We start from the raw sequence: 27,300 nt of genomic DNA on the forward strand, positions 1-27,300 counted from the left end.
GAATTACTGAAATGAATGCATTTTTCCATGACATTCTAATTTATTGAGATGCACCTGTACTGTGTGTTTGAAGGTCGTTATCACTTGTTGAGGACGAGCTAAGAGATCGTGTACAGTTGAGCATTGATTACCGCGGGCGCCGTCTGTCTGTGTCTGTGTGTGTTACTGGAGCCGCTGGGCGGCGCTGCGGCTATCCGCTCTCACTCACACTTGCGCACACTCTGCGGGAATGAGTGGGCATACCCATGTGTATGTGTTTATGTGCGGTGCGAGGCGAGTTCACACACAAACCCCGCGCTGCCTGCAGCTTTCCGCGGCTGCTCATGTCTGCCGCTTCTAAGTGAAGCAGCGATGGAGCACCGAGGTGGCAAAACCTGCGACAGCCCTGCTGCGCCTTCATGGAGCCAAAATGGCGCCACGGAGGAAGAGTATGGATGTCTGGACGGACCCGATGAAGAGAAACGGGTCAAAAGCGTCTCATGGGCCGCGAAACCCGCCGAGGAGCAGCCGAGGCTCAACTTTCACATCCCCCGGAAGAGCAGAGAAAAGAGAGGTGCACGACCCGCTTTCTTTGTCTGTCTTTCCCTTAAGCCTCGGACTGAAGATACTCAGTCTGTGTGTGAAATTCTAGCGAGCTCTAAACCTAGAAAACGGTAGTGTGCATCACGGGAGCGTGTTGTTCGCGTCTGTGATTCCCAGTAACGCTCTCTAGATGGGTAGCACAGTAATTCGTGACAGTATAAATGGAGATCCGGTGCAACACACCATATACATGAGTTGCTATCAAATCTGTATCTATACGTTTATGTACATGTGTGTGTGTGTGTGTGTGTGTGTGTGTGTGTGTGTGTGTGTGTGTGTGTGTGTACCCTCCCTCAGGTTACAGGTTGATCTGCCACACCCGAATGTCACCTGGGTGTACAGTGGGGAACACTACGTTTTATTCGTTTTATTCATAGACCTTTAAACATAAAAAGATATAGATAATTATTATTTTTTCAGCAAAGCGTGTATTATTATGAGTAATTAAATATGTATACCTCAAACAGCCAAGGACTTACCAGTTTCTTTGATAAGTTTATAGAACATTCAAGTTTGTATTCTGTCATTTAGAGCTTCAATTCAAATATCACGTTTATAACTAATTTTTGTTAAACTTTCCAAAGGTTCCATTCAAATGGCTGAATATTCTATTTAAACACTCTAAACTTCCATTCATGCATTTGCAGAATCTTTTAAAACAAGGCTTTATTCAAACAGTCAGGAGTCATTTAAAGAGTGTAAGAATCAATTATTGTGAGCCATCTAAATGGTGCGATTTGTGATCAGCAGGTCCATTTACTTTTAAGTACTTCTGCATGAACACTAAATAATTAATCCGAAACACACATATATACTGTATTATATATAACCTTTAGACTGTATGTCATGTCAAAGTATATATATATATATATATATATATATATATATATATATATATATATATATATATATATATATATAATAAGTTAATAAATACTCAAATGTTTTTAGTAACTATACAATTTTGTATATGTTCTCAACATATTTCAATCATAATACACACTACAATGTGTAACGGTACATCGATATGTTTCATGTTGTTTTATGCTAGTAGAGAAACAACATCTAAAATGTGCAGATTTCAGTTACAATCAACATATTTAAAGAGGTTATTTTTAGAAAGTCACTGCAAAATTATTGCATATTTATTTTTGGCATAATTTTATTGTAATGCAACATTCAGTGTTTGCAATTCTTATTGTAATCAATTGTCTGGGGAAGTATGGTTCCATATATTTGTTAAAAGTTTACCTGAGATTAGCCTTAAAAGGCTTTTTAGCAATGTGTGCAAATTTATAGTAAACAATCCACCATTCTAGAAAATAACAATAATTTGATTTCATGGTGACTTTGACACAAAGGGTAATGATACACAGGGAAACCTTTCTGAGCAACTTTGCTTGGTAACAAATTTCTATCTGGATATTTTAGATCACATGTGGGCCCCGTATCTCACCTGGTTGCCCATTAATGGCACAATGTTACAAAGCTGTCCAGCAGTGTTGCTCAAAACATTGCCCAGTGTATCATCGGTGTAAAGGTATAGTCTTTCAAATTTTTGTCTTTTACTAGCCAGTTTCCAGTCGTTCATTAGCATGGGGATCACTGAGAATTTGAAGGGAGTTTGTGGGTGTATCTGCATCTTTCAGAAGCAACTCAGCTGAACCCACTGAATTCTTGCTTTAAAATTCTACAGATCAACTTGCATCCTATTTGAAAACGAATGATTGTGACAGACATTATTATGCTCCTCCTCACAAATGAGATGAGGCGCTTGATGATTGTCAATAATAGTTATTGCACCGATCAGGAAATTAGATTTTAGCAATGGTTCATGTAGCAGCCTTATCTAAAAACCTAAGACATGCATCCATTATAAGCTCCAAAACTGCTTCAGTAAGAAGTAATATCTATGATTTGTTTCCCATCTTGCTGTTTTGTTAACATAAGCTACTAATGATAAGCACCTGCATGAATACGTATGCTTGTCAGAACATGGGGGTTAGGGTTATATTTATTTATTTATTTCAAAAATGTACTAATTGATGCAGGGTTTATATAATACAAGGTACAATGTAGTGTTTTATTCCCCTTTATTTCAGTAGCACAGTGGTGATAGTATCCACAAGCATATTTTAAAATATTTTAACAACTGATATCCTACTTTTCTTAAGTAAATAACACGATTTAGTTATCAGTAGCTCAATTAGGGGGTATGCTATTGAAAAATGATTTCTAATGATTTTCTGTGTGTTTGTAAATTGTAATATTTTTGTCAGTAACAGTTATGTTTTTGTGCTGCTAAATTGGCAATGCATAACCTTTGATGTCAGTTTTGTTTAATCAATGTTAAATGTTACATGTATATTTTAAACCTCCAGATAGTATTTTTTTATTTTTTTTGTGAGAGCGGTAACTGCCAGGGGAATAGTAGCATACAATTGTGAAATAGTTACTGTGTTCAGATGAGTAAGCTCACCTTTATTTATATAGCACTTTATATAATACTGATTGTGTTAAAGCAGCTTTACAGTGGAAAAATAGCAAAATAATGATTTGATGATGCAAAACAAAATGGGCAGCATTTTACAATTCGACTCCTTATTAAAATCAGGAGTTAACACAGTGCTTGTTAACATTAGTTAATACACTGTAAGCGAACATGAACTTACAATGAATGACTGTCTAACAAAGGTTAGTAAACGGTGTAAAAGATTTAATGTTCATTGTTCGTGTTACTACATTAATGTTAAAAAGTAACACTTTACAATAAGGTGCCATCACTGATTTTGTTTTTCTTTGTAAATTTGGTGTCTTAACTTCAGCTTTAACATAAGCAGTTGTTGTTTTTTTTTGTTTGTATGTATGTTTGTATATTTTGTTTGTTGAATGTATACGTTGTTAAAATGTGCTGTCAAACAATTAATCGTGATTTATTATGTATATATAAATACACACAAACACACAGTATGTATTATAGAATTTATAAAAACTGTTTTCGCACCATATTTGCTTCTGTAGCATTTTATGCATTTACAAGACAACATTGGACAGATTATATAATGTGTGTTTTTAATATAAAATAATCAAATTAATATGAAACTTGATGGTTACATCTAGACATCAGTTCTAAATCTATAAAAACAGGAATGTGCTGAAAAAATGTGCAAAAATCCCTATCTGACCAATGAAATTGGTTTAAACACATCACCCCATCTTATGCACTGATGTCTTGTGCAACTTATCAAACTGATCCTGGTACAGTCTACATAAGATGTCATTTTTCTTCTGCAGCTGTCACGTATAGAAATTATTTCATTCTTACACAATGTCATAATCATATTTTCCTCACAAACTAGTGATTATATCATTAAAGATATGTAATTTGAAAACATATATAACATAGATGCATTCAGTTATTATAGAGAGCATTGTATAATCAATGTGTGTTTTTATGTATTTAGTGGAATTCTTTTTGACCGATGTCGTAATTGTTTTCTGACAGTTTTGTTCTCCATTCACAGCTCTGTTTCAGTCTGTGTCTACGGACTCTAGAGAGTTTTCCGACATTCTGCAGATCCTCACCTCCAGCTACAAAGATTCCTCTTCCATGGGGATGTTTGTGTACTCCAAACCTCGCCTTGTCCACAGTGAACCGCTGGAGAAAGATGTGAGTGGTGACTCTTCTCCTACGGTGCATTTTACTGTTTGTGGACTGCAAATGTAAATTGAATTGTTCAAATGGCTGCAAAATGTATTGAGGCATCATTATGAGTTTGAATACCTGTATGAAGGAATATCAATGTGGATGAATGATAGTAGACATACTTATCTGCCTGTTCAGTGTTTATTTTTTTCTGTTCAGTCTTATCAAGGGACAGGAATTGCCACTGAGCAGTAACAGTATTTTAAGCCAGTAGTTAAGATTATCAGTTGCCCTGTCATTGCTTAAAAAATAACTTTTTAACTTGTTTTATTATGTACATATTTAGAAGCGTTGTGGTGGAAAATGATCTTTGTTTTTAGTGGTATCAAAAGACCCGGTACTTCGGTATCAAGTCGGTACTAAAAAAATTAAAACATCATTGCATTACATTAACAGTATTTTTTGAGTACCTGGTCAACACGGTTCATTATTTCCGTGATGCAGAGTTTGCTATATGGACTAATATCTGGAAATATTGAGCCACAAAAATCAATTCAATATTAATCCTGCATGTTCTGCGAGTCTCTGTTTGGATGAATGATATGTGCAGTTTTGTTAACTACATATACTGAAGCATGTGGCGCTGGCCATGAATTTAGCATCTGCCTTCTCAGTGAGGACATTAATACATAAACAACATCTGCAGATCTGCTCTGAAAGTAATTTCACAACCATTTTACCATTTCATTTGCGTAAAACCAGTATCATATCATATACACGCAGAAATGGTAAGGTATTCACAGCAACCCGTCAAAATAAAAGTTTGGTTTAGATATTGTGCCAGAAATATATTACTATTATTTAGAATAATGTATACGATTAGACTACTACTACCACTACTGTTTAAAAATGAATAATTATTAATAATAAATTTTTTTTAGGCAGTGTTGGTACCATCCTGATCCATTATTTATTTTATTTTTTTTACCAAATTCAGTTTTCTTTATTATATGGATTTCATTATTTTTTTTAAATCAAAATAATCTCTAATTAATTGATTTTATTAAAAAAAGGAATAAGTGAAAAGTAATTATGCCGAAGAATGATGTGATGTGATCAAACATTATCATCATTTATATCATTTTGTTCCCATTCCAAGCACAAACTTGGCACAAATCCAAGTAATCTCATTCTTCAGTCCTTCTGAGTAATTATTTTTATGTGGTCAACTGAGATTTAAGTATGAATTTAATCGTATGTCTGTGGTTATGAGAACATTTTTTTAACAATAATACTCATCTGCTTTGTCTGGAAATCTGAGATTGATCTTTGTGCGTCAAGTACAAAAGTAATATTGTGATGTTTTGAATATGCAGTTCATGGAGAAGCGAAGAGAGCTCAAGCAGGATGGGCGCACAGAGAAAGAGCTGTCTGAGACTTTCTGTTTCCTGCTTTGTGATACTCAAAAGGTAAACAACTTTCTTTGTTCAGCCGTTCATTAGTTCATTGCATTCAGAGTATCACACAGTGACGTTCAGCTAAACAGATGACCATTTGTCATTCTTTGGTCACTTTCTAATGTGGTTTCTCTCTTGTATTTGTGTGTGTTGTGTGCTGGTTGCAGGTCTCGGTGGTGTGTGAAAGAGGACTGTCTGTTGGCAGCAGCTGGATGAGTATGTTGGGGAATCCATCTAAAGGTGAAATAACCTTCACACATCTAGACTTCCTAACACGGAATGAAATGCAAGCTACACTTGTTTACACCAGTGTCAAAAGTTCTTAACGTGCATTATTATTATATGTGTGTTGTTAAGTTAATTGGGTTGCCTGATAAACCATAAATTCCTGATATTCCTCACTAATAAATCAAGCATTATTCTAATACATAAAAATGCTCACAGAGATTTATTTTGCTGCACATTATTGTTTTTATATATACACATACACGCACGGACGCACACACACACACACACACACACACAAAACAGCTCTTAATGTTTGAGTTTCATTAGGAGTATTTTTTTAAAGAGTGGACTGAATGTGGGTGTGTCACCAATGGAAAGAAATCAAGAGCATAAAGATTGGTAATGAACTGCTAAGAGCAGGAGGGAAACACATGTGACTATGACATTTTTGGACTATGTGAAATGGAGAGCTGTTTCATGTTCTGCAAGAAATCAGTGTAGTGTAAATTTTGGCATCTGTAGTGCATGCTTTTAGTAATGATTATGTTGATGTTTCAGGTGTTTATCTGTGTCAGTTTTCTGATTTACTTCAAATCAGCCCCATTGAGCCTGGATTTACAGGAAACATCATCATATTTAAAGTTATAAAGGTACAGCAGCAGCTTCAATGGCATTGTAGTCAAATGAAACATTAGTGTAGTTGAGTTTGAGAAATGTCCAATCTTTTGTCCACCAGGGTAAAGTGAAAAGTGTACATGACTCGATGTCCAAAAGTATGGATCCTACACCTAAATTTGACAGCCATTTCTCCAAGAACTCAACCAGAGTGACGTCCTTGCAGTCATACAGGTCATTCGAATACACTCAGGTAAAGTCATTCAAATAAACCTGAGTACAATAACTCCTGTAGAAATAAAAAAAAAAAATGGCTCAAATTTTTGTGATTACATGTATTTACTGTAAGATGGCTGCTTTGTTCACAGCAATACTTCTACGAGTATGTGGATTTTGAGGTTTCGTCCAGGCCAAGACACGTGTGTCCGTATGCAGTGGTCTCTTTTTACTTCAAAGGCAAAGAGGCTTCAGTAGTGGCCTCTAAACCACTGCCTCCTCTCAGGTATCTGGCTTTCTTTTACTCTCAGTGTTAGGAGATTTAAGGACAGTTCCTTTCCAAGAGCCTTAAACATTATGAACTTTATTATGCACTGACCTCGTATATATTTTTCGCTTTACAACAATTATTTTGATTGAATTTTGAATCACTTTGAATTACCATTGTGTATGAAATGTGCTATATAAATAAACTTGCCTTGCCTTGCCTTGCCTTGATAATTTATTAATCATTAGAACAGTTGATTGACTGATCCACGATTATTTTACTGGTTCATCAGTAGATTTTGATTTATTCAGTTTTTGCAATTAGTGATTTTATTTTTTTAATATGTATTTTAACAAATACAATTTATTTATTTTTTTTAAATCAGCTTCGCTTTTGGAAATCATATCATGTAATTACAATTATGCAATTAATTTATACAAATTAAAATATTTGGCGCAAAAAATGAGATGACATTTTATTTAAAAACAAAAAGTAATTAAATGAAGCATTATTCAGCTTAACATCATGAATAAAGTCATAAAATTCCTGTTGTTCATGTTTAGTTCTGTAAAGTGGTGCTGTCAATTGATAAATCGTATCCAAAAAAAAAAGTTTTCTTACATAATTATTGTGTGTGTGTGTGTGTGTGTATATATATATATATATATATATATATATATATATATATATATATATATATATATATATATATAATATTGACTATTTAACAATCATTCAACTATTTAATGTCAACTAATAATTTTAGCCTTAGTTGGAAGTAAGCCTTGTACTTGTTTTCGTTTTGCAAGTATATTTGAAGTAAATTATGCTAAAGAGACGCTATTATAATTTCATTGAATGTGTGTAAAAGGAATTTTTCATGATTCATTTTTAAAATTGTCTTGTGTTGTTTATCAGGTCCAACAGTGAGCCATCAGGGACGAGCAAAGGTGGGCATCCTTTTTTAGTAAAACAGTGTATTGTTGTTCTTTATATTGTCTGGCAAGCCTCAAAAAGGAAAAAAAGGGTATTTTAAAAAGTATTCATATTTGCAAGTAACACTTGAAGTCACTATCACAATAAAATATTATTTCATTGAAAAAAAATATTAATTTCATCTTTAGTAAAATAACAGATTGCTTGTTTGGGATGACATGAGGTCAAATAAATAATGACAGGATTTAGTTTGTTTCCTTTTGTTGTTGTGATAGGTAGACGCTGTTACACAGTATGGAGAGGGCATTTTGTAAATGGAGGGAAAGATGTGTACCAGGCCAGCCTTCGATCGCACTCTCAACCTTTCCTGCCCTACAAACTGTGAGTCAACCGCAGTCACCGTGTGTATGTTAATTGACACTGGACATGTGAAATCTGGAGCTGGGTAATATGTCAAAAATATCTTTCATAATCGCCTTGAAAAATCACAATATACAATTTCATAATCTACCCATATAACAGCAAACTATTTGCGTTGAGGTGTGTTCGATCTGTAACAACACTGCGCAGACCAATTGCTGTGTGACATCAAAGCACTGTGAGAGCTATAGTGAGCAGTTGGTTCTGCATGCTTCGAAACTCTCTCATCTTATTATAATTGATCTTTGCACGTGGCTGCTTCAGACCGAAACATGGCAATCTTTTTTGGCACACTACCCTTAAAGCACTATATCGTCAGTGTGGAAGTTCTTAATTGTGAGTTAAGATGTTAAGTTAATACAATATTGTAACTAAAGTTTAAAGCAGAAGTGTTTTGCATCTCTGGTGAATTAATCCACCTTTTTAACAAATCAAGTTTGTCAGTGATTCACTTGCCACAGTGATTTTATTTATGTTTTCCCACAAAATGTTCAAAAGTATTTAAAACATGAATCTTATAAAATAATTTTTGCATTTTGAAATTCTGTGGTGTAAATTCATTTGTGGCACCTTAGCTTCATTAAAACAGTCCGTGTAAATACATCTCATGCAACTTCAAATGCAGCTTCTGTTTCCTCTGCAGTAAAAAGTGTAGTATTCACTCTAAATTGTGAACATTAAAATTAGTAAAAATAAATTACTTCACTGCTCATGAAGTATGAAAACAGAGTTGCACTTTACAAAAAGTTTAGCTTTTATATTATGGGGAGTCTAGAGTTTTTTTTTGCAACTTACTAAGGATGTAATTAATTGTTTCTTACTGATAATGTTGATAATTGCTTGTTACCTTATTTGTTGACATTGCCGATATATGAAAATATTATCATATTGGCCAACCCCGTGTGTGAATCGCTGTGATGTTGAACGATGGCTGTTGTTGTTACAGGCCAGAGAAGATTGAAATAGGTAAAGTCATGAGCCTGCAGCAAGTCAAAGAGAAGATCCCATCTTCCCTCTTTTCCTGGAGCCTCTACACGGGCAGCCATGAAGGTTTGAACACTTTTTAACATTTAACAGCCTATGCCTTAATTGCTTCACAGAGCTGAAGAAGTAGTCAACAGATATATCCAATATTTGCCTGTTGAGTGTAATCTTTTATTTTGAAATGGGAATACAGGGTCTGATTGCAGACACACAGCTCCAATTCTTCATTTGAGTTCATTAGTTTACTCTTTGATTATCATTCATACAGGTTCACTGCTCTATGGGCGTCCCAAGTTCAAATCCTTGATGAACTTATCCAATCGTGCCCCCCATCTCTCATTCATTATCCTATATCCTATACTAATGAAGTAAAAAAAAAAAAAAAGTGTATTTCTCCTTTGGCTAGACCAGTGAAGCAGTGAATCTAAACTGCAGCAGAGTTAGATTCTGCAGAGGACTCTACTTAGTACACGTAATCTGTTTTATGTAATCAGATTCCAAAAATGTATTACTAGTAATCAGACAAGTTACTTTTTTATTGATTACATATTATTTACACAATAGCAAATGCAATATCAATTTATTCTCTCTAATTCCTCTTTTTAATCTTTTAAATTCTTTTAAAAATAATTACTGCTTATACACTTCAGTTTTGCAGAGAGATCAGTCATGAGGCAGATGGATATACAGCTTTTGAGCGCTGGTCTTACAGAAATAATTTCAGGTTTAAGAAGTGTTTCAGCATTTTCATTTACTATTGATCACATTAATTTTTGAATAAACAAGTCTTTGATTTGTCTAATAAACGTTTTATATTGCAAACTATAAAAGATGGAGAATGAGATCTCCTGTTTGTTTGTACTTATATCTGTCGACAAGTATTCCAGGAAATTCCAAAGTATAGTATGTTTTGCTATGCATGTTTGTTTTCTTTCTTTTATTGTTATTTTGCATATTAATGTAGGGATGTTAGTGCTGCATTGGCTGTGCTTATAGAGAAAAAATGATGTGATATAAATTAAAGATCTGCTTTGTTATTGTAGTGTCTAAAAGTGGCATGTTCTGCAGTCTGTTTGACGTGGTGGAGAAAGACAAAACTTCTCCAAAGAGCCTGACTACATTGCTGCAGAAACTGGAGGTGGAGGGTCTGGTAAGCAACGGTTCTGATTAATTTTTTTGCAGCTGTTTGTAATTGAGCTGATTGTTGTCTCGTCACTGTAGGTGTTGGTCAATATGGTGAGGGACAGAGGCTTCCTCTTCTTGCTTTCTGCCAGTCAAATGGCCAACTCAAGTGGTATGATGTAATGATAATGAAATGCTTTTGTAAAAAAAAAACATAAAAACTGATCTTTAAAATATTTGAATGAAATTAACTTTCTTTTGGCTTTACAGATCGACGAGGTGCTTGGAAAATGTCCTCTATACAAGCACTTTTTATTTACAGAGAGAAGCGTGACTGGTTGAAGAGAGGTAAGTATTTGGAGAGATGCACGATGCAAGCGATTGTTTCGCTTTCAAATGTCTGTGCTATTAAACAGATGTTATTGTTCATGTAAATATTCATAAACACAAAGTTTAATTAATTTTGCTAACTTGCTGAGGTTCTCTTCAAACTAGCCAAATTGTAGCAGTGCCAAAAGTCAATACACTTACTAATCTTAATAAGATTTGAAGTCTTAATACCAAAGAATATTCACATTAATTCACAAATTAACTTGGTTATACTTTTTTCTGTAAGCAATAGTGCTATTAAAATAAATTAATATAAACTTAATTGTAAGTGGAAAAACAATTAACAATAACACTTTGATAAAGTATAATGCATTTTAAATGGATTCACAATGTGTATTGTAATGCATGGAATTTTAATACATTATACTTTTTAAAATCTGTGTATGTATAATAATATTCAGATGTAACCCCCTTTTTAATCTTTAAGATTCCTGAAGTAACTGTAACTTAATTACACATTTTTCTCAGTAACTGTAACAGACTACAATCACATTTATTGGTAACACTTTATTTTAAAGGTGCTGTATATAGGATTTTGAGTCTACTAAAGCATAAAAATACCATAGTATGCTTGCAGATATTTAAGAAACATGCTAGATGCTTAATCTAAAAAAAACAATGCTCTGAAAATATGCGATCCGGTCTGGATTGTTGGCCTCTGTTTTGGTTTGTGAAACCTGTCCACCGCCAGTTTATCCAATTGTGTTTCTGAACCACGGGTTGTCAGTTAACGGAAAACGGAGAATATTTCATTTCAGTCATGGACGAAAGGGGTCTGAGCAGGAATCCAGCAACATGCTTGTGCGTCAAGTTTGAGTAGGATGGGCAGGGTAAAAAACAAAACGTCTCCTAATATTTTGAATTTGGACTGCAATACCTAGTTCAACCATTTTGTGTCAGTCCTACATACAGCAGCTTTACGTCACCTGGATACACGTTACATGTACTTATTACAGTAACAGTTTACAATTACTTGCAAAAATCCTTTTCTCATTTTAACCCTTACCATATAGTAAATACATGTAGTTAATTCATATTACTAAGCTCTTAGATGTATAATTACACTGTAACAAGGAGTGTCCAGAATCAGCCTTTGTAGAAGTGTACAAACCTTTGTAGAAGTGTAGGTGTTTTCATATTTGCATAGAGTGTGTTTCAGATCTTGTTTGATCTTAATTCTGTGATGTAGTAATTTAAACCGTCTTTGTTCTGGTAAAGCATCGAACCCTTCTGAGAGCTGCATACCAGTTTCGTCAGAGCACCACAGTGCTATCATGCCACAGCACGACTGGTTCGTCTCAGCTCTACACTGTGCTCTGAACAAGGCTCGCGGTGAACCTCCTACTGACCTCAGTGCCGCCGTTGAGCAGCAGGTTTATGACTACCTCACGAACCTCCGTGAGGGCAAACTCCTGCAACGCTCCCGCATTGATTATGACCCCAAACTGGATGCCAAGGAGAAGTTGTTTCCCGCACCCCGGCAGAAGACCAACTGGGAGAGTTTCCTGCGGCCCTACCTCTACAAGCCAACTGTGTTTACCATGCTCCTGGAGAGCGTGAAGAAAAAAGTGGAGGAGCTTCAGGGTCAGACGGAGAGAGCAGCTCCTCATAACGACCCAGGAAAAGTCCAGGAGCTGCTGAAGCTCATCCAGCTCAACAAGAAGAATGTGAAAGGAAAGGAGGTAGATCCAGAGACGGCAGATGATGTCTGCTCGCTAAAGAGGAAGGTGAATCTTGACGCTCATGAGGGAAGCTCAAAACGCCAGAGGAATCAGACCAGTGCAGACTTAAGAGAAGGTGAGGAGAACGAAATTTAGGAACGCTCCATAAATCGTGTTTTAAATGCAATCTCGATTTCTGTTTCTTCTATTTATTACACATTGTTGTCCGAAGGATTAACTCACTGGTTATTTATTCTGACAACCCTTTTTTTTTTTTTTTCACATCTTTCACATTATTTTGCATCAAGTCTCCACAAGCATCCACATCTAGTAGGTTCGACTGGATAAGCTAAAAAAAAAATTAAAAAAAAGCATTCAAATTAAAACGCCTACATTGTCATCACATCCCGAATGCCACTGTAAACACAAACCTTGCATTTGATTGTGCATTTATATTATAAATTTGATTAATGCTGACAGCAGCAGTTTGAATTCTGTAACAGCTGTCAGTCATTAATTTAATGTCCTCTCTTCATTAGCAGATGACAGACAGTCCACTCCTTCCCTGGCTAATCTTCTGAGCAGTGTCGGTCTTCAGGACACAGACCTTAGAAAGAACAAGACTCAGGGAGTGCTGAAGATCATGGAGATCCTGGACTGCTTTGGAAAGACCAGCCTCGACACGGACCTGCGCAGAGACAAGAAGCAGGGGGCGCTAGAGGTCTTAAGAATGATAGACACCATGACCAGAGGTGCCGCAGAGTCACCTGAAGACACCGAAACGACAGACACCACAGACATCTCTGACTCCGCTCTGTTTGACAGCATGTCAAGACTTGGCCTTCCTACCGACCGTGACATCGACCTCAGGAAGAGGTTTGTGGAGGACGAGCCTGAGAGGAGCGACTGTCTGGAGGTAGATCAGTGTGCTTAAACTACTCCACATTCACATGTCACATGTTTTAGTAGGGCTGCCCCTAGATAACCAGAAGAGGCTTAGTCGATGAAAATTTTTGTGACACTCTATTCAGGATTCTTTGAAGAATAAAAAAGTTAAAAAGAACAGTGTTAATTACTTTTCAAATATTTAGTCAGTTTTCTTTTTTTCAGTTTTTTTTCTTTTTTTTAATATTAAAATTTGATTTAAAAAAAAAAAAAAAAAAAAACTGATAAAAACAACAATTAAAAAAATATTTGGTCGGGGACAGCCCAAATATTAAGCATTACCTAAACATTTACATGCTGTTGTCATTCCAAACCTGTGTGATAGTTTACAGAGACCTGAGTCGGTCAAGCTTCAAAAATGTCTCAATTTTGCATTATATACCAAGTTTGAGTGTTGAACAGAACAATTTTAAAACTAGTTTAGCAAATTTAGCTGTTGACTGCAGTAATGTTTGGTCACAAGATGCATGAATAAATATTTTTGTTTAAGTTTTGGCTTCAGGGAAGATTTATGAAGTGCACTCTTTCATATGGCTTTGTTCACTATATTTAAAAGTGCGTCAAAAAATTCTGCCTTTTTCCTGAAGACAAAAAAAAAGATTGATTTATTTAATTTAGCTTTAAATAATTTTGTTCAATGCTCTGTTTGAATAGGCATGATGGATTGTAGATTTAGAAGTAAATACCCAATGCTATGATTGGCTAATAGTTTGTGGTGTATGTTTGCCAGCCTACATCCTTCACAACTGCTGTGATTTAGGTCAAAAATGCATAATTAACTCAATACATATTAAACCATCGCTAATGGACAAAACGTTTGCGTTATGAAAATGCTTACACTTGTTTCGACAGTACTGTCGTATCCAATACAGTCGCATAGCATCGTCTTTTAGTTTCAAACTTTTTCAAATTCTGCCTTGTTTGTAAATGTATTACTGCATATTATTTATGCTCTTTACTTAAATGACAGTTGCCAGTTTTTGCATTTAGCCAAAATTGTTGTTTATTTTTATTTATTTATTCAGTCATTTGGTTGAAAGAGTGGTGGTTTTGACAATGTTTTGCCATTTCAGGAGGAGACTGCTGGTAGTTTGAGTAGTTTAGAAGCATTTAGCCCATGTTCAGATTCTGGAGGACAGCAGCGTGGCGTGAACCTGCTCGGGGAAAAGACCATTCCATGGGTGCTGATTCCCATCACAGGTAAACTCACTTAATATGATGCGAAGAACAGTGGCATTTTTATTTTTTTGTTATTAGCTTGCGTATTTACTTTTATAAAGTTTTACTCGTATTTTGCGTTTATAAAGCACATGTTCATGCCTTATTCTGCATGACCATATCCCTTAACCTTGCCCAATAACTAAACATGACTACTACAAAAACTACCTTATTATAAATAAGCATTCAATGAAGAGTTTGAGGAAAAATTTAGTTAATAGTAAATGTGATCTGCACTAATCTAATATTTGTGCAAGTTTTTACCTAATAAAATGCTGAAAGACTGTCAGAGAATTTTTCAATTTGCAAGGTGCATTGACATATTTGAGAGAAAATTGGAGGGAGTCTTCATTTGTGACCTCTGGAAATCAGAGTTGTATTGATGAGTGGGGTTAAGTATTCTCTTATGTATCTGTTTTAGGGTTGTGACAGTGAGGAAATTTTTAAATAGCCAGTAAGCGCAATGCGTGTTTTACTTTCGGCAACAAGCAGTTGTTTGCTTTTAGTTTGAGATTTCCCTCGTATAAGGTACATATAATATTTATTAGCAAAACAAATAAAAAATTAGGCATGTATCACCGCCAACACCGTCTATCACAGCAATCTGTTCATATATGTAATGCAATGCATGCAAAACTGTGTTTTACACAAAGTTTTTCTTTATATAATGTGTGTGCACTGTTTATATTTATATATAAAAATATGCTTTCATACATGATACGTATATGTTATTCATATATGTTTGTAATTTATATAGAAAGAAATTGAATATGGTACAGTAAGATGGAAAAAGTAGTTTTTTAATCATTAATTTTTATATTGAACTAGCATATGCTCTCTCAATGATCAATCATAGTTGTCAGTCAAGCTGATAGACAGGCATAAAAGTTCAGGTTAATTGTTTATTTAACAATTGTTTCAAACCAGTTTGGCAACAAAAATCTGTATCATGTAGGGGGCTAGATTTACCTCATAATGTGACATAGGCAAAATAACTTTTTGCTGTCAGCTGGAAACCTCCTATTGGTAGTTGGTATTGTGGCAACACTTAACAATAAGGTTCATTTAATTAACATTAACTAGAGTGGTTATCATGAAATACAAATGAACAATACTTCTGTATCATTTATTAATTTCAACAATTTATTAATTTTGACATTAAGGCAACTAATGCATTATTAAAATAAAAAAGTTGTTTATTAAAATTAGTTAATGCACTGTATACAAATGTAAACGAATGAATCACTATTTCAATTAATTTAAGTTAATAAATGAATTAATTAAAAAAAAGAAAAAACTGCCGGTACTCGGTTTTCTTTTTTCTGTTATTTGGTAAAATATCATATATTATAAAAGATTCAGCACTTTGCACAAGCTATTTGACTATAACTCGACTACAAATGATAGACTAATCTCTTTTTTCCTTTTTATTTTGTTGTTTTACACTTAATTATTACATATCTGCACCTGAATACTATTGTTACTGTCATTATATAGCCTATAATTTGGTGTTGTAGTCTGTTCATCTATGTTTGTAATTTGTGGAATTGGTCTTGTTGTATTGCTGACTTGAGTAGTTAAGCTAGTAGTTTCTACTGAGGTATAGAAATCCTTAAAGTAAACTTTTCAGTAATGATTTAAACAATCCGAAAAATGATGTTAAACATAATGATGGTAAACATAATGTGAACATAAATTTTTATTTTGTATTTTGAATGTGATTAATCACAATTGTTTAACAGCACTAGTTCATAAAAATACGAAATACTTTAAAGAATGTAGATTTTCCCAATTGCTTGCTTAGGTCTGAAAACGGAGAGATATTCCCAGCGACAGATGGACTATCCTGAAGATCCACGCTTTGTTCAGAGCCCAACCGTGTCCACACATGACACACCTGACATAAAGGACCTGTCCCCTCCCCACCAGCCAGACAGCAGTAACACTGCAATGGATCTGGATGTGCAGATGGCAGCAGAGGTTGAAGACGGAGAGCCTGTAGCTCCGGCTGTTGCCACAGAGTGTCCTGCAGATGGTAGCGGTTTTGACCACATTGTCGATGAGCTCATCTCTGATTTCTCCAGCGAGGTTGAGCAGCTCTTGAGAGCCAAACGGATTTATTATGTTTCTTGCTCCAGCACTCAGGGCTCACGAGAACTGCTCCAGACTCCAGCTGTGCCACTTTCCAGTTACGTTTCAAACTACAACACTCCGTTTCCTGTCAGTAACTACATCAGCTCTTTTCACGACAGCCTAATGATGTTCATTAACCCTCAGCATGTCAGGCGATAGCCCGGAGCTCAAGAAGATGTGACTTCCTCCTCATCTGTTGCAGAAGTTCCTTCAAATGTCCCTGATACATCCTCCAGCTTTAATCCATGTGCTTCCAGCAACACCTTTGAACCGTCTCTTACACCATGTTCCCCTTCTAGTGCCCTACCTGAGTCAATGATGCAGCATCATCATCACTTAGATTTGCTCGACTCTAATCTCAAGCAGACACCCCAGCAGATCTGGCCATTACAACAGGACTCGGTGACCCAGAAGATGCAGGATGTGAACTTCACTGATGAGATGAATGGTAGTTCAGTTGCAGAGACTACTGGAGCTGTGGAGAGTCATCCGGCGGTGCTAGCTGAAGACGGCTCAATGGGACACTCTCATTCTGCTATCAGCAGTATCATTGATCAGCTGCAGCCCGAGGTGATCAGTAACCTTGTGGAGATCATCAGAGGAGTTCAGAAAAACATTGTCTACTTCTACATCCACTCCACGGAAGAGGAGGAGAGCGATGTCTGCTGGGAAATTAAGGTATGTGTGTGGTGGTGCAGTGGCTCTGTCAGTCCAAATCCATAGTTATACAGCCCAATCACTTTTAGATGAACATGCACATTAAAAAGAGATTTACATGTGAATATGGTAAATTTTAGGGTCTTCTAACTAGTTGCTTATTAACATGCATATTACTAGAATGTTAGCTATTTATTAGTAGTAATTAAGCGGATATTAATGTCTTATTCTACATGACCTTATTCTACCTAAAGCAATATGAAATACAAAGTGAGGCTAAACGAATTATGCAGGGATTGAAAGGGCTCTGATTCAATTGCCAAAAAACTCTGATTTAAAAGTTTTCAACATGTAATATTTAGAACAAATGTTAAAAATATTAAATAAAAAAATCACAGTGAAGTGTTTGATTGAACTCTGTTCAGTAGACACGATTAGCTGGTAGAAATTTGAGAGATTTTGGACTATCATCTTTAGCACATTTATGCGCTTATGTCAAGGTTTGGTGTGCCGTGGTCATGAAAATGTATATGCAGAACTGTTTCTGACCGTGTTGACCGTACTTATGATTCTGCTGCTCATAGTGTGTGAATATTTTTATTGCTTTTATTGGCCTTGACTGGTTAAATACACATCCTCTTAAATGAAGCCATTTAGGTCTTAAGTGAACGTAGACAGCTAAAAAAGCACATATGTAACAGTATATTTGATCCAGTCTTAAAGTGACAGCAGTCTAATATTCCTGCTGTCAGTAATTCCTGAAAGCGCAGGAGTTTATGGCACATGGAAGAAATCTAATAAATTTTAATAATTGCTTGTCCTGAAATATGAAGAAAGTTTGATGTTCTTCGTAGATGTCACACTTCAGAATTATGCACAAAACCTTTTGACACTGCCATAATTTTGTCAGAAGTAAAATTAATTGGCTGTCGGTGGTACTTTTAGTTCAATAAAAAAAAAGTCACTAAAAATCACATTTTATGCAAATCATCCATGTAAACCTACAGGTACATTAGATTACCAAATATTCATTTTCATATAACCAAGTGTCCATTTAATTAAAAAATATTATAATTTACGACAGCTGTCGTTGAAGCACAGATTATTTTCGCAACTTTCGTGAAGATTTTCGCAACTACAAAGTGCATGGGGATGCTGCCTTTTTCTCTCATACCATGTTGGAGCATTACCGCCACCAACTGTTATGGGTGTGTGGAGCATGTCATCCACTTAACAAACCATACCAAAGCAAAGCATGAGGAGAGTTCTAATTTAAATCATATAGTTTATACACAAAAATACATTTTATATAAATAAAGTTGAGTATCAAAAGATGTGTTCGGCTTGAAGGCTGCAGCAACCGTTAGGTTTATGACATCAAAGTATCATGATTCGTTTGACAGCTGATGGTTCCACATGCTCCTTATAATTGCTCTCATGGTACTTTGATGTTATACAATTATCAGTCGCTTAAGCTCCACTTCAAGTCGAATGCACCAGTTATTGCGATTCATGGTCCCGTCCACTCCCGCTAACATTTTTTCCTGTCCTGTTCCAATCATATGAATAATAGTGATTTTTCTTTCCCATTCATGACCCATGGGATTCCCGAAAGCATTGGATTCCCAGCAGATATGCACACAGATAGATATATATATATATATTCCCACAGCATTTGAAATTCAGAGCATGTGTAAACCTGTATCAAGTGCTTTTTACTTAAGGTCAGATAATAGTAGCAGATGTAATTATGGACAACTAGGCAGAGATGTTTCACTGACTTGAAGTTTCAATATAGATCTTTAGTGCATGCGTAACTTACTAACAAGTGCTACATAAATTGAGAAGCATATAAATGCTATTTGTCATCTAAAGATCTGAAAACATACTAACCCCATACTGTTTCATTGTTCGAAACAGGAATATTTAAAGAAGTTGGGGGATTTAGAGTGTAACCCACATGGTTTTCTTGAAAAAAGCAGCTGTCAAGACAAACTGCTGGTCATCATTCAGAATATGGACATTGCTGCACAGGTTCACAAGGTAAGTCAGAGCTCTGCAGCACATATATTACTAAAAGGAATGTAGATTCCTTTTCAGTTTTGCAATGGGTTTGAAAAGCTGGAAAGCACTAGATGTTGTGTTTCCTACTCGTAGATACCTTCTCTAGTTTCCTTGAAGAAGCATTCATCTGTGAGCTTTGCTGGTGTAGACAACCTGGGTGACATTCAAAACCACACCTACAATGAGCTCTTTCACTCTGGAGGCTTTATCGTGTCAGACGAGCACGTCCTGAACCCAGCCGCCATCACAGCAGGTACGTCCATCTCTACAGGCTTTCACTGAGCCTGCCACAATAAATCCATGCAACACCATTCGTGAGATTGACTGAATGCTTTGCGACTCAGAAGAATGACTTTCTAATGTTTTTAAGGTCTTTAGGATTGTACTTCTCAGACTGTGGGATCTCAGTTGTTATTAATGTCAGACTGTACAACAGTAAAAGTTAAAAAGGGTGGCTATCATGAAAAGTATATGGACGGCGGAAAAAACAGCGCATTTAAGAGGAGTATTACAAGCAGCACCATGCATCCACATTAAAAACCGGCATTTATTATAGCAAAGGCTACATATCAAACATATCAGGTGAATTTTGTGAGTGGAGGATGAAAGCTCAGGAGTTTATGGCATATAGAAGAAATCTAATTAATTTTGATAATGGCTTGTCTTGAAAATATGAAAGGGGGGGGGTGGGTTGGGGTTTTCCATGAAGAAGAGTGCTTTTGCATTCATCTGAGACACGTAAGTGGATAAATCTACTTAAAACTTGGCTTTTTTATAGGCTTTTCAGAAAGAGGTTAGGATGGCCATCCACCCTTGGCCCCTTTAAAATTTCACTTTGATCATCTGACCCTTAATTGTTTAGAGCATGGCTATTCAATTAGTTTCAATCAATTTTTTTTTTTGCCCCTAACTACTGTTACTGTGTATTTGGCACCAGGCAAACATATATTTACTTTCTACTTCAGATTTTTATCATAATGAAAAAAATATTGTTGTGTTTGTTGGTTGGGGAAACCTTGGGTTTGTTCTCCAACCTTGTCAGTGAACAAAAAACAAAAAAATATGAAATAATAATTCAGTAACTGTAATCGTGGTAAAATGTTTAGTTAAATTAGTTTTTTTATTTTAGGTCATATCGGCCCGCAGTAATTTAACAATCATTTCAGCAAAGCATTTTTCTGTTTCTTAGAGAAACTTCAAGATATCCTTGAGCACCTTGAGCAGCTCAACTCTCCTCAGAGCCCCTGGAGATGGAGGGTGCACTTCAAATCACACAAGAAACTCCGAGAGCACAGCAGGTCTGACAGCAAACCCTTCAAACTTCACAAGCAAGTGGTGAAATAGAGTGGAATCTAGGTGAAATAGTTTTCTTCATGATTTATTGCAGTGTAAGAACTGTTTGTTTGTTTGTTTCCAGGCTCAAACCTGATGCCTTGAAACTGTTCGAGATTCTTAATGAATATGAAAAGCGACATATCATTGAAATCCTGTCGTACCATGAGTGTGACACTCCATCCCGTCAAGCGCCTGACCTTGATTGTCTAGTGGATCTGCAGGCGAGATTCATCAAACAACGACACATGATATTTCTGACAGGTGCTCTTAAACAATATAATGACACTAATGTACTTCATATTTGATATGTTGCTTACATCTCGCTGCAACATTTGCGTAGTAGGTCACGGTGGTTTCCATTATTTGCGAAAAACAATATTTTGTAAATGTCAAAAAAAGAAAAAAAGATTGTGAAATGACTCTTAACTGATGTCATGCAATTAAAATATAATTTTTTTCCTCTTGCGATAATTAATGTTGACGGATATAGCTTGGTTTACACAAACACACACACACACACACATATATAAGTGAAAAAAATCTGTTCCCATTGCAGTTTAGCGAAATATACAAAATTTTTAATTGCCTGAAAAATATGATTTATGGGACTTTTACAAAATTTCCATTGCAGGTATTTTTTTATCTGCAATTTGCAGCCGGATATCCTTCCGCTGTCGTCATCTCACACTTTTCCCCATCGTCATTGTAGCCTTTGTCAGTCTTAGGCTGTGGTTTTAACACTTTCAGTCCCACGTCATCTTGTTAACATTTAGCTTCATGAAATTACTCCAAGAAAAAAAAATGAGCAAAAGAGGTACATTGGTTTAATCTCTACATCAGTTTCATTTTAAGTACTTTGAAATCACATAGCAAACAAACATTGTGATACCAAAGCATATATGACGTTATCATAATATTTGTTTGAAATGGGTAAAAATCATCAAAACAATAGATAGTGAGGCATACAAGAAACCTAGAGTCCCTCTCTCTTTATAAAATCAGCTTTAATGCGGAGTAAGTGAACAGAAACGAGAAAACGTTAAGTTGAGGAAGTCGCATAAATCTTTAGAAGAACAAATAAGGTAAAAATTTTAACAAAAGCTTTGCATCTCTATCTAAATACAGGATAAAAAGTGACTAAAAAGGCTCTGTGTTTGAAACTGCAGAGTTCAAATTCTGTTCTAGAAATCAGAGACTAGGCAGTTTATGTAGGGCCTTACGAAATCTGTTTTATATTTTCCCAAAATTCCTTTTTATTTTTCTAGACCGTTTTAATTGTTAAATTAAGTTCTATTCATAAAAAACATGTTTAATTAATTAAAATCTTGGAATTTTTTACAAAATTCCATTTTCCTTTATTTGTCTTAATTCCATTTGAATGGCTTCACTTAAAATATGAATAATCAAAAGCATCTTAAATTTGTATATTTCAGAAAATAAAATGAATTATTTTATTTTATTTGTTCCAGAAATGTTGTATAACAATAGCTTTTCTCACAAGAAATGGTCAAATGCTCATGAAGTGACTTTCAGAGCAGTTCTAGAGATCATGTTTGTGTGTTCATGTTTTGAGACAACAGACTCTGTAAATATTAAACCAGAAAAGAAAAATAAATCAAAATGGTATATATAAAGTATACTGACCTATTTTTACACAGTAAATTCCGTTTATATGACTGGATTTTCCAATTTCCATCCACACTGGAAACCATGTATATTTGCATATTTAATTGTCTACATATATCTGTGTGTTTTTTCATAATAATTTCTTGGGTATTTTTTGTGCAAAGGCTTATGTTATGGTAATGTTTGTTTAAATCCCATCCAGGCTGCCAGTTTGAGATGTTTCCTCACTACTCCAGCAGTGGCATCGTCATTGCCAATGTTGATGACATTAAGTTTATAGTAAGCAGTTTAGCGGCTGGAGGAAATGTGGACATCGCTCCTTCGGCAGAGATTTGCGGCACTCCCGCTCCAGTGTCATGTAAGTGATTCTGTGGTTTAACCGCCTGACAGCATCCCAAACTACAAGTCTTGAATGAGACTAGTCTCACTGTGAATGAGTTTGCCAGTCGATCTGCTGCCAGCACCGGCCTGAGCAATCTTTATCACTCACCGCTGAGGAGAGGCCAGCTAAAATGCAAAGAAAAGTATGCAATGTCCATGAACTGCTGAACAATCAAAATAGAAAATAACAGGACTAAATGGTGCTTGGTAAAAGAGTACTGAAGGGTTTCAAACACGCAGCGGCATTATGCCATGGTAACAACAAGGCTGGGGACAGAGGACACTGTAAAAGCAACAGAACAGTTCATGCTGTGCTTTGTAAAGCCTTTTCATCTCGTAGGTGGACGGACATGGATGAAACACTGTTTACCTTTGGGATCAACAGGTCTTTTGTGAACATTCACCTCTGAAAATAACCGTGGAATCTCGGCTGTAGCCAGGGTCCAAAATAAGCACAGCGTCTTTTTAAATATTTGTACCAATTTTTTTTATCATTTAATAATAATGAGAATAAACACTGATTTAAAAAGAAAAAAAACAAGATGAGGCAACAGCACCTTTCACGACAATGTGAAAACATTTCCTATACCCAATATGTATGTATTAATGTACACATATTGGTAGGTAATGTCAGAGTCGCCATGTGGAGTTTTTTTGTTTTGTTTTTTTTTAAGGTGTCTAGATACCTAGAAATATTTGTGTTGCTAAACTGATGCAGAAATGAGAAAATAAATTTAATTTGAATTGCACTCGTTTTCAGACCTCTTAGTTCTGAAACAAACACTTTCTGGTATAATGTGGTACTTTTTCCAATGGTTTGGTTCACTTTTATAAAGCAACAATTAAAAGCATTCCAAAATGTTTCTGAAAATACGATTGGTCAGAGTGTAGCTATTTATGTCTAGGGATTCTGCACATAGCTGATAAGTGACATTTTACTTGTGTATATATCTCAAGACTGCATTCTAGCAGTGCCTATTTTAGTGGCCCAGGTGACCTTGTTACAGTGTAATTATACTTTAAGTACTGGGTCACTTTGATTACCTACATGTACTTTATGGTTAGGATTAGGGGTTGGCATAGGGTTACTTGCATGCAATTATGCGTGTTTAATTGTTATTATAATAACAGTAAGTACATGTATGTACCTTAAAAGAAAGTGTAATTTAGGTAATGCTGGTAACAAAGTAAAAAATAAAAAAAATCTGATACTTTTTTCCCCCATTTATTCATTGACAGATCTTCTGTTCCCGTGTTGAAATTGAGACAGGTGCAGAGGCACTGTGTGAAAGCCTTTACAGTTACCAAAAACAAGCAAGCCCAGCCCTGGTGACAAAAAGTAACTGTGAAAAAATTAATCGCATTCAAAATAAAGTTTTGGTTTTTTTTCATTTTTGTTTTACATAATGTATATGTGTGTACTTTGTATATTTATTGTGCATAAATATACATACATGTAAATACAAAATAATTACTGAATGTATTTTTGTTGCTTCAAACTCATTGATATCGCATCCATAATCACATCCAAAATAAGATTTTGTTTCCATAAATATGAACAGCATATATATATATATATATATATATATATATATATATATATATATATATATATATATATATATATATATATATATATATATATATATATATATATATATATAATATATGAAGATACAAATGTAGATATGTCAATATATACTGTATTTATATATACATAATAAACACTACGCATGCACATATTGTGATAAATCACAATTTTGACAGCACTAATATATTAATGTAATTTGTAATGTATATAATACACAACATATTTTTCTGAAATAATATACATACACAGTACACACATTATGTAAACAAAAAACTTATTTTTGGATGTGATTAATCATGATTAATCGCTTGACAACATTAAATGTCATGCATTACTCTGTTGCATTTCTGTAATGCAGTATTGTAATGCATTACTTTTAAAGGTAACTCAAACACTGCATTAATGAACCAAACTAAAAGAGAAAATGTTTAAGTTAAAAAATACTCAAAATGAGCCAGGTGTGAGAACAATTTCTTTTTCTTGTCAAACGCCAATTGCTACCTGCTTTTGGCACTTGGCGAGTGTTTATTTTGGACCCTGTATGTGTGTGTGGGTTTGTAACCTTTGCAGGTGTAATAGACTGTTGTTTGAAGTTTCAAATTAGATGTTAAAGTTAACAGACTTCGTAAAATCACAAAAGTAAAAAAAGGTTTTCATCTGTAAATGCAGAAAAGGTTGTTTAGAACCATAACTTTTTAACTATTACATCACAACAGAAATAACCCTCAAAACCATTAATGTAAACTGACATCAGTAAGACTTTTTGTATCTGATTAGGGAAAAAAACTGTTTATATATAATTTTTTTTCCAATAAATGGATTTTGGTCAATCCTAACTTTATCTCTTCATTATTTCATGACATTTTCTGTATGTATTTCATGGTTCATGAAAATAAATAACTTTAAACAGAACTGATGCTTAGGATAGTACAGTAACTTGAATGCAGCTCTTCTATATTGAAATTTAAAATGAATAAATTTATTTTGTTGGGCTTAGTTATTGACATTGTAATTAAAGGCAACATTTTTTTTTTTTTAAATGAGCAATAATTCTGAATCTGAATATTTTTTTGTCCACCAACATGCAAGTAGCCATTTTCATTGTCATTTCAGCAAAAATTGTTATACCACTTGACAATCTTTGACTCTTGAAAATGTTTTCCCTTGTTAAAAGAAAAAAAAAAATAAAGCAGCTTGAAAAATAGAACCTCAAAATCTCTTGAAAATTTGTCACTGACATTAAAATCTAACTACTCTACTTGATCATTACTACTCAACTGTAATGATAATGCTATGATGGATATTGTTGTACATCTCTTCAAATTACAGATTGAATTCTGTTTATTGGGTAACTGCTATGCATTGAATTCTTCTGAAGCTGCGATTGTTGATGGCTGTAAACCTTTCTCTTGTCCCTGTAGTGAGAGACGATAGCATGTCCTTGGACTTGGACCTGGATTCCCCAAATAACCCTGTCCTGGTCTCTGTCTCACTGGAGACGCCCCATGTTGCCCCGGAACAACGCCCGGTCTCTAAACCCTCTCTCCAGGACCAAGCCAATCCAATTCCTGTGATCACAACCACCAGTGAGACGCCAAATCCATTAGACTTTGTGGCTCTCAGTGAAGCTATCTCTCATTTCAAGGCTTCCAGGATGCTTTCCAAGCCAAAAGCCAGTGAAACACTGCAGACATCTTTTGGAGTCGACCCTCACCAGAGCTTCCTGAGCCACAGCGATCTGTCCAGTTCCTATCCTCTGTGTTCCTCTGAAAACCACAGTATGTCCAATACTCAGCCTGAAATTCCAGTCAAAATTGAATTGATGGCTGAATCTTCTTCTCCAGTCAAAGCCAGTCATGAACTGGTCCAGTATGGAGACACAGCAACTGAGAGCACCAGCAGTATACTGAATGTTTCCAAAGCTTGGGAGCCATCCAGCACAAGCTCTATGGACATGACTAATGCTGAACAGACGTCCAATGAAAGCAGGATCACAGATAAAGCTGCAGTGAACCGTGTTGGTTCCTCTGAAGCAGCGGTCAAATGCAGGAACAATAGTCCCAGAGCTGGCAGCTCTACACAGGGTTTTTATCCAGCGCTGCAGAACTTCGTGGCGGGCCCTAGGTTCATCTCTCACAATGCTGCTGTTGGACTTGGACATCCACTTCTGAACAGCCTCGGAGTTGTGGGAGCTCCAGTCTTCAGAAGGTTCCTACCCAATCCTAGCATGCAGATGTCCTGGAGCAGAGGTTTCGCTCAGGGCTCGGCTCCGGGCCTCTGGGGGGCGCACTATGGCATGGATATGCACCAGATCCACCAGTCTCCATTTCTCCAGACTTGGCAAGGAAACCCTGCCTTCAAGGGCAACACACATCATCCCAATAGAGGAGGATTCGGTGGCTGGTGATCCAGCAGGCGACACATGTACATAGTTTTCAGAAACTCATCTCAGTTCCACTTTTGTATAGTAGAAGAGAAATCAAAATTTTTTAGGTTTTTCACCAAGAGTGAATTAAAAAAGTGATTTGTTTCATATTTTTGAAGAGCATTATATTTGTATTTTGCTTTTGCATGTTGGTCGGGCTCATAATGTTGGTTAATTGTCCACCTTTTGTGAAGAAGCTTAAGGCCTTGATTTTAATATTATTTTTATAAAGCTGATAATATACATTAAACTACTTTCAAACTAGTCTAGAGTGTGTCTGTATTGCTGATTCAGAAGTAATATTGGTCATGTATATCATGCAGAACCAGCGTGAAAAGTATGGTCACTAAGTTTCATTTAAAAGGGTTTAAATACATTGAATTCACATATAGGGAAAACT

At 35.5% G+C, this 27,300-nt stretch overlaps 1 protein-coding gene across 1 annotated transcript; it reads left to right on the forward strand.

The window, feature by feature from the left end:
• The first annotated feature begins 192 nt into the window (after positions 1 to 192).
• tasora (transcription activation suppressor a) lies at positions 193 to 27,164 on the forward strand. The gene is given in 23 exon segments (XM_043223076.1): positions 193 to 553; positions 4,107 to 4,252; positions 5,605 to 5,697; positions 5,853 to 5,925; positions 6,472 to 6,563; positions 6,650 to 6,781; positions 6,897 to 7,030; positions 7,931 to 7,962; positions 8,224 to 8,329; positions 9,315 to 9,418; positions 10,396 to 10,502; positions 10,574 to 10,646; positions 10,745 to 10,822; positions 12,083 to 12,661; positions 13,065 to 13,441; positions 14,544 to 14,670; positions 16,493 to 17,499; positions 19,399 to 19,521; positions 19,636 to 19,795; positions 20,732 to 20,840; positions 20,960 to 21,138; positions 22,706 to 22,861; positions 25,897 to 27,164. Coding segments are annotated over 23 exon segments (5,175 nt in total). The 5' UTR covers positions 193 to 351; the 3' UTR covers positions 26,883 to 27,164.
• Positions 27,165 to 27,300: the final 136 nt, after the last annotated feature.

The sequence above is a fragment of the Puntigrus tetrazona genome, chromosome 22 (genome assembly GCF_018831695.1).
Source record: "Puntigrus tetrazona isolate hp1 chromosome 22, ASM1883169v1, whole genome shotgun sequence".
Lineage (NCBI taxonomy): Eukaryota > Metazoa > Chordata > Actinopteri > Cypriniformes > Cyprinidae > Puntigrus > Puntigrus tetrazona.